This window comes from Sinocyclocheilus grahami, unplaced genomic scaffold (genome assembly GCF_001515645.1).
Source record: "Sinocyclocheilus grahami isolate Dianchi unplaced genomic scaffold, SAMN03320097.WGS_v1.1 scaffold21.1, whole genome shotgun sequence".
NCBI classification, from domain to species: Eukaryota; Metazoa; Chordata; class Actinopteri; order Cypriniformes; family Cyprinidae; genus Sinocyclocheilus; species Sinocyclocheilus grahami.
The window spans coordinates 2,985,166-2,994,172 of record NW_015505200.1 but is presented as its reverse complement, the minus strand read 5'-3'; the positions used below and the strand labels follow the sequence as shown (position 1 = coordinate 2,994,172).

Genomic DNA, 9,007 nt, shown 5'->3' with positions numbered 1-9,007 from the left:
AAAGCAGTTTTTTAGATTTTAGGATTCACCCATTCATTTAGATAGGTCTTGGTCTTGGATGCCCAAAATACCTGCCCAGAGGCATTTCAAATATGGCCACCGAGTGAACAGACTTAACTTTGTGGTGGCAGGGAATATGCCATCACCTAGTGGGGGGAAAAGATTTAACACTTAATTATGGAAGACCAAGTGAGCAATGGGATCCTATACACACTTTCATGAGATTGGGTTAGCCTAACAATTCATTTGTAGGCTATTTTACAAATGGGAATACAACAAATTCATGACAATGTTTTACATTCAAGCTACCCGTAAAATTTATAGTGAAAAGTACTTTAAAAGCGTCTGGAATGCAATAAAGTAATTTTAAAGCATTTGCTGCATGGATAAAAAAATAGGCTAATAAATAATTAACATATCATACAATTTCGTTGCAGCAAATCCTTTAAATGTTAAGGTATTCAGAACAGAGCTACATAAAAATCAGAAAAAAGCAGCTATACAATTATAGGACAAAGTTTTACATATATGCCCTTATAATTTGTGTTTTATTTTTTAATTGTCCGGAATTATCAAATAAAATGCAAATTATAATCGGGCCTGTTTTAGGCTTTTCCTTATTTTAATATTTTAGACATCCATCAATTATGGTGATGAAAAAAATGACTGCCATCTCCTCACTGGATGTGCTTTTAGAGAAAAATGCAAGGATTACATAATGAAAGAGTTTTGAATTATTTCGTTTTTAAATAGTACTTTGAAGCTTTCTATATATTTTTATCATGTCTGTGAGGCAATTCGCTGAGTTCCGGTTCATCACACACAAATAAAACTAGACCATTTACAGTTTAGAATGATGCATTACTCTTACCTTTATGAGCAAAAAAAACATAAACATGAACGTAAACAAACAAAATAAAAACATACAATTGTCGATTTATATATTTTTATTTCTTATTTACTATTTTTTATTATCTGTGTTTTTTGTTCTGTCACTGTCATTCTGTTACACTGTGGAAGCTTCTGTCATGAAAACAAATTCCTCGTATGTGTAAACATACCTGGCAATAAAGCTCATTCTGATTCTGATTCTGAAAAATGACTGCGTATTTTAAGTTGTTTCCACTGTTAGAAAAAAATGCAAGTGATCGCGCCGGCGCCTCCATGTCCTGCAGAGCACTCTTCAGCTTCCACTCTCTGCACAAACGATTGGATATGCGTCTAACAGCGCACATTTATCTAGGTTAAACATTTAAACTAACATTGACGAACAAAAAAATGCACCAAACTTTTTTTTTTTAATTTACTTTATAAAAAAAAAAACGAAACGAAATATAATCACTTTTCCATTACATACACAACTGAACTACTTTAATAGCTGAAACCGTAGCATAAGCTTTTTTTGTGGGAAAAGGGGAAAAAGACGGGCTAGGGCCTATATTTGAGGCCCATGCATGGCTCTAATCCACTTCATCCAACGCCGTTTTGTTCTCATCTGTGAGCATGCTCTTGATGTGTATTTTACAATTTTGTTGAGTTTAAAACGTGTGACACGTGTATTCATTCTACTCCCACTGATCATTTCAGTGTTCACTGGAAAGTTCACCATTCACACTTGCTTGAACGATCGTTTTACGATTCAACGGCTCAGTTCAGCTCACTCATTGAAACAAAACAACAGTTTGCTCAAGTGGGAACGGAGGAAAACGGTGTACATCGTCACTCGTAGATGAGGCGCTAAATGACGTCCAGTGGCAGGGTAAACGCGTCTTATCTGCGTTTGTCCCCATGATCCTGACAACAGCAGCTTGACGAGGCCACAGCAACAGCTGATGGAGGCGAATTGAGAAGACGGCCCTATCCCACGACTCTGCGAACCATTTTCATACAACCAATGGCATCCACTGCGTTTCACGTTCGTTTGAACAAATGAAACAAAAACTGTGTGAACACTAAGAAAACACGGGAGTATTCATCTCCTACCGCCTTCACGCACAGACATGGCGGAAAACTTGTTCGGTGGTCGCATTTAGCAACAGACTTGTTGGCGCGATCGGAGACTTTAAAGCGGCGTCATGTGGTTCCGAGGTCTATCACGGGTCACGGTCTAAACATAACCTTTTTAACGTTAAACTACCCGAAGACCAACACATTTTTCATCGCAGCTTTCTTTTTACCAGCTCCCTGTTCACTTTTTCGCGGCACCAGTGACAACAACAATAAAAAAAAATCCCCTCTAACAACAGTAGATCCCCTAACGTTACACCTTGATAGGAATTTGGTTGTGGGCTGTAAACACAACCAACGTTGGTGTTTAAAATGTGGGTGTTTGCTTGTAAACAGCTCCAAGTAGAACGTCACGTGTTGTCAGGTGTGTTTGATTAGAAGCGACGCTGCGCAGACCGATCGGCGTATGACATCAAAGTACCGAGAGAGCGATTCAAAAGCTTAAAGAGGTCATATGATGCGATTTCATTTTTTCCTTTCTCTTTGGAGTGTTACAAGCTCTTGGTGCATAAAGAAGATCTGTAAATTTGCAAAGACTATAAAGTATCAAATCCAAAGAGATATTCTTTATAAAAGTTAAGAGTCAGCCACACCCCCCTAAAACGTCTCGTTCGAACATGCCCCCACATGTCTACTTCACGATGTGGGAAGATTTGCATAATGCCACCCAAATGTTCACGCAAAGAAAGAAGGCGTAACTTTTATTCTCGGTGTAGTATTGTTGCCGCCGCCGCCATGTCCTGCAGACGCTGTGTGTTTCGTTGTGAAAGCGAAACTACTTTGTTTGGTCTTCCAAAAGAGGATGATATCCGCTTCGTCATGCCTGGAGCTGATCTGTGCTGGTTGCTGAGGGAATACATCAACTTAGTGCTGTGGATCGCCGGATCGGCTTTCACCGTTTTCACCGCTCCTTCGCCGGGACCGCCGTTCTCGACCCCGCCGCCTCAGCTCACACTTGCCCGGCTTCAGCTCATGCTAAACATGATATAATTTCAGTTCTGTTGCTTTTATATGAAAATAAATATGATGAACAAGACACTCAAAGTGCTTGCTATTTAATTCCATACGAAAGGTGTATTTATCATCCATTTTTACTTTAATACAAACATGTACTTTAGATTTTTATAGAAATATGACAATCACATTATCTCACACAGAGATCGCGCTGTCATAGTGTTTGGGAACATTCATGCATAATTTAAATACATAATCATATGAAATCAGATAAAAATAAAACATTTTAGAAGAGAACCGCAGCATCACAGTTGTCAACCAATGAGCATTAATCTGTGTCGTCAGTCAGTCGTTTCCCATCATGCTTTTGATCAGCGTAGTCGGTGGAGAGCAACTGCGCTCGACTGCACAATCCGACACAACCACCTCGCCGTCGCGAGAGTTTTTTTGCACACGTCAGCATGACATCAGAGCAAGTCGGACGTAACTCGGACACTTTTCTAACCGGCATGCATCTCGCGGTGATCACCGGTGATTGATTCTGCGCAGAATTTGCTCATCTCAAACAAGCCTGTTGTTTGCTCTCCAATCGCTCTCGCGGTACTTTGATGTCATAAGCCGATCGGTCTGCGCAGCGTCGCTTCAAATCGAACACACCTGTCATCTCAAAATCATGCTAATTACGATATGCCGTGAACGCACCTATAAACACAGCCCTAAAAATGAGACTACAGATATGCTGACTGAAACACCAATGTAGCTAAAGAAAAATGTGTTTCTCTTACAAAATATATGTGTATACAGCTAAACGCGTCTCCGTGTGGACGGGGCCTTAATCGATGAGGCAATCAATTACCAAACACATCCAGTCAGAACAGTGGCTTGATGCTGTACCTCGTCTTATAGTTGGTTGGCCACGTGTCACATTTATTATGTCTACGTATACATTACTAGATGAGCCAAAAGACTAGTTTTATAACCCCCTGATATTGTAATTCCCTTTATAGTGCAAACCAAAACATGAACAATCATGAACTGCGTTTAGTTAAAAACAAAAACAACTAAAAACAATTAGATCTGTGAGTCATGTCTTTGAAGAAATAAACTGAATGTGAATCTCACTGGCAAGGCAACCTATATTAATTTATTGATGAACAGAAACAAGAACTAGCCAATTATTTCCTTAGTCTGAGTGCTTTAAAAAAGCCATTTGAAACATTATAAAGCCGGTGAGCTCATTATCCCCCACCATGTTTGCAAGTTACCTAAAGGGTCTTCCCGTCAAATCGCTTGGTTTATTCTCCACAGAGCGTGGTCCCTCGAGATTACAAAATAGGGAGAATTAAATAGAAACAAATTAGGGAGGCCTAAAAGTGTCTCATGGAGGAATATAATTACCTTTCCGTTACTGAAAGTCATGTACTGCAAAACAACGTGGTTTATCCAGAGGAAATTTTCATTGTCCTTTATGTGACTTTTATGTTTGCTGTAAAAAACCATGGGCCATTTTGGTTATGTAGGCCAATTAGAGAAAAACCAGACAAGTGGATGTGTTACGCACCAGAAAGAAAGATGAGAATGGAGGTGACCGGAGATACCCGGTGAATTCTGTTGATAGTGATCAGGCAGCTTTCTTAGACATTCAATTCCCTGCAGCATTGCTCAGGCCGGCCACCAAAACAGTAGGGCAAAAGTAACGGTCTGCTTGAACCCAAGAGGATGCTGTTGGGAACACTGGACAACAACAGCACAAGCAGCACTATCTTCTTAGATCAGAGGTCTTAAACTCAAAATACCTAGTGGCCACTAATCAGGTGGTGGACAGTTGAAGACTTACAACAAAAATGGGCTTTTATGACTACTTTTATAACCTTTTCAAAACTTTTTTAACATTAATACAAATTACATGTTTCAGATGGTTTACACAACATTCAAATGTAACTTTCCCATAATGTTTGCAAAATGTTATTTCAGCTGAACACATTTTTGTCCCTAGCATCATATTTAGGTACAGTGAGTGCACACTACTGAAGTATTTACCAGTTGGAGCTAATGCACAGTTTGTATGAAATAGATGCCGACATGGTCGGAGAAGCACACATTTAAATGTTATGGTTTCGGTCAATGATTTCAGCCCTGTGAAACGGAGAAATTATTTTTTTGTGCTTTTCCAGGTGAGTATTTTTGGTGCTTCACTGACTGTATACATTTCTTTTTTTCTGGAGAACACAAAAGAAGATTATTCTGAAGAGTGAAAAGCACTATATGGACAAAAAAAAGGCATGGAGATGTTTTTGAAAATATCTTCTTTTGTGTTCCACATAAGAAAGAAAATCAAGCTGGTCTGGAACAGAATGTTTATGTTTGGGTGAACTATCCATTTTTAAGAGGGCTACAGGATAAAAGCCCAGACCAGAATTTTAAAATTGATTTGTGGGACGCATGTATATACTATTAATGAAGAGCTCTATATCACAGCCAAGGTTTGGTACAGCAATTGTCTCTAGAGTACTAATGGAAATATCTACTGAACGCAGGCAGGCACTTCCAAGTAAACATAGTCATGTAAATAGGCAATGAGTGGGTACTTAAGGAAAAGTCATTGGAAGAACAGCAAAAACAGCATGTCTTACACAAAACTATGTTCACAGCTTGGCGGCCAACTCACAGGTCTGCTTTAAAACAACACTGGCTGTAATGAGTAGCTGTACCTGGGCATGAAAAATGAGCATCTGCTTTTGCAGATAAGGCATCGCTGAGAAAAACTGAAATGTAGCTTTATTTGGTATGTCTGGTGGTGGAGAAAAAATGTAGGATATGATGCATGCTGACATGTGAAGGGGGGTGGGCAATGTAAACGGTTGCAATGGAACAACGCTGCCCCCTATTGGAATATTCAATTACACTCACAATTCACCAGTTTTTCACTGAAACGAATGTAATTAAAAATGTACAGTTGAAAACACTACAGATCATGTATATGTTGAGAAAGTACATGACTGATCTGTTGAAGCGGCAGAAGAAAGTGTTTTGTGATGAGGGGGACACACATATCACTTTTGCTCAGAAGATAGTGCTCAATTCTCCCAGGACAGGAAGTGATCCTGCTGCTTCTGCTCTGAAGTCCATCTCAAGGCATGGACACAGATGGCGACCGCATGGTGCCGATGGAAATTGCGAACCATCTTGCATCCTCGTGCAAACGTAACATCATACGCATATTAACACACATTTTAGAGTTTACATTGAGTTGTCCTGCTGACCTTCTATATCTGCGCTAGGCCAGACTACAGAAATATGGTACTGCTTCAGGTCTTCTTCAGAGACAAAGTCTGGAGCACGACTCATGAGGTCGTGACCTCTGAAGGATTTTGGAAAGGCTATGACGTCTCTGATACTGGGAGCTCCTACAATGATGGACACCAGTCGATCCAGCCCTGTTCAAAGGAAATTTTATATTTATTATGTATGCACAATATATCGTTTCCATATTTATTATGTGTAATGATTTTTTAACTAATTCATTAATGTAATGTTATTACAAGATGTATTACAAAAACAAGTCTGAGATCCTGATAATATGCTGATTTAGTGCTCATTTCTTATTATTATTAATGCTGAAAACACAAATATTTTTGTGGAAACTGGTAATTTTCAGAATTATTTTTAAATCAGAAGTATTTTGTTACATTATCAATGTCTTTGTCACTTTATATCAATTTAATGCATCCTTGCTGTATAAAAGTATTAATTGCTTTAGATTAATTAATTTAAATAAACAACCAAACGTTTGAACTGTAGTGTATTTATATTAAAATATTTGTATAAATATACATTCAATACATTTAATCATGCATGCTCATTCCCTTTATTTTTACATTTGAATGACCCTTTTCATCATCAAATGCTCTTAATCTTTAAAAACAATCATTTAATATCACTAAATGTCATCTTTAGAAAATCTCAAAATTAATATAAGTTTTTCATACTATATAATGTTGTGATGCCTGAATTCACTTGAAGCATTTAAAACACCTGATTTTAGTTTTTAGTAATTGAATTTTAAATGACTTCTTTAAATTATCTCTGATAATTACACACATTTAGTTGACTTTTTTTTTTACTCTTTAGATTTTATAATGTAAACAAGAACATGGCAAATTTGTGTATCACAGTTTATGCAAGCTGTAAAAACAGCTCTAGTGCTGCCATACACACAAATAAACCCAAACAGAGGTTCTCGAATGATCAAGGGCACTTCATGCTTCAGTTTACAGTCTCAAGCTGAAACAAAGCTGCCAAAGATTCTTGGCTGGGCAAGCAATTTGAGTTTTTGAGCATGACCGTTCCACTTTAACCAACAGGAGAATGTAATCAACAAGGCCTTTCGGTACCCCAACAACCTTGCAAAAGTCCAAGGTAGCATGTGTTGAATGCACACTCACCTAATGCGATTCCACCATGCGGAGGGGCCCCGGAGTCCAGAGCCTCCAATAAATGGGAAAGGAGTGATGGGTCCTCCTATAACACAAGCAGAGAAAAAAGGACAAAGTGGACCTTAATTCACATCCTTTTCAGTTTGAAAGGGAATTGTTCAGAGTCTCGGCATGTCTAAATCATACAGATCCATACAACTGCTTTAGTGTCAAGAGAGTAAATAGACCTTCAAAAAGATTTCCTTTGTAGACACAATTCTTAAGATCGACTTGAGCAAAAACACCCTAATGTGGTGTTTTTTCTCCCTGGCTCTTAAGATCCAAAGCATTTGTTTTCTTTAAAGGCAGTTAAATATAGCTTAATGGGTTGCCACAGCGACCGAACTAGTAGTCGGTGGTGCGGGGGTGTTAAGTAAGAGTCACAAATAAGAAAATGGTGCAGTCAGGTATCTGGACACGTCCATTACAAGTGCTTTAACTCGCTGTCAGAGTAGCATTAAATGATGCTCTTTGCTCGCCGTATAATTTTTCACTCTTGTTCCATTACCTTGAGAATTGTGTCCAGGACGTACAGCTGCTGAGAGGCATTGTGGATGCGAATTGAACCTCCTCCGACCTCGCAGCCATTCAGCACCAAGTCATAATGCTGGCCACGCACCTGAGAGAGCAGATAAACAGGTGGGGGAAACACGTGGAATTCAGAGCAAGATCATAAATTTCCTCTATGAAATACTAGGCTCATGAGTGATAAAACTATACAACATACTATTTCTGGGTATCACCAACTATCTCAGTGTTTCCTAACCACTGTGCCGTGTGACAGGTTGTCAGTTGTGCCGTGGAAAAATAGTCTGGAGACAGATCTCTGCTAGTTCACAATGCAAGGGTAAATAAAGAACTGATGTTTGAATAAGTACAGCATTGTCTTTACACAAGAAACACTATGCCTATAAAGGTTAATGGTTTTTTTGTGTGTGTGTGTTTGAAGAGCAGAGAAGAGTGTTAGTATTTGCCATCTAGGTGTAGCTAATATACTGTTTTATATATCCTGTGCATATAGCACTTTATCTTTTATATCATGAGATTTTGGCAAAAAAACAACAACAAAATAACTGAGCGCCCATATAGCTTCAATAAACTTTATAACCTGTAAGTTGATGAAAATGTAATGCAATGCACTTACTGCCTCAAATGCGTTCTAATGATGGACAAAACACATATTGCTGTCATTCGCTGGTCAAAAACCTCATAACTCCATTTGAGCTTGATTTTCATAAAATGTTAATATAATAATGGCACATGCAAGTGTCTGATCATATGTAAAGCCACATTACCAACTCTGATGACGCAGTGTTTAATTATAAAAAAAAAAAAAGTTTTTACATTTCCTGAAAGTGGTGGAGGTTTTGGACATACAAGGTTTCCGCCCAACAGTGACGATATGTAAATTTGTTGTTTTTTCATCACCAACAACATAAAACTACCTATGACCTTGTGTTCCTACCTGACTTAAGCTCAAGTTTCACATTAAAGGGGTCATATGATGTTGCTAAAAAGAACATTATTTTGTGTATTTGGTGTAATGAAATGTGTTTATGCGGTTTAAGGTT

General features: G+C 38.4%; 1 protein-coding gene across 1 annotated transcript in view; it reads right to left on the bottom strand.

Moving 5' to 3' along the window:
* Window positions 1–5,238: 5,238 nt before the first annotated feature.
* LOC107558296 (aspartate--tRNA ligase, mitochondrial-like) overlaps window positions 5,239–9,007 on the bottom strand; it is a 20,200-nt gene continuing 16,431 nt past the window's right edge. The window contains exons 17-19 of the mRNA XM_016241946.1: window positions 7,945–8,055; window positions 7,407–7,482; window positions 5,239–6,398 (exon numbers count right to left, since the gene is read on the bottom strand). Of these exons, the coding sequence (XP_016097432.1) occupies window positions 6,202–6,398; window positions 7,407–7,482; window positions 7,945–8,055 (384 nt within the window). The 3' untranslated portion in view covers window positions 5,239–6,201. The remainder of the gene's footprint in view (window positions 6,399–7,406; window positions 7,483–7,944; window positions 8,056–9,007) is intronic.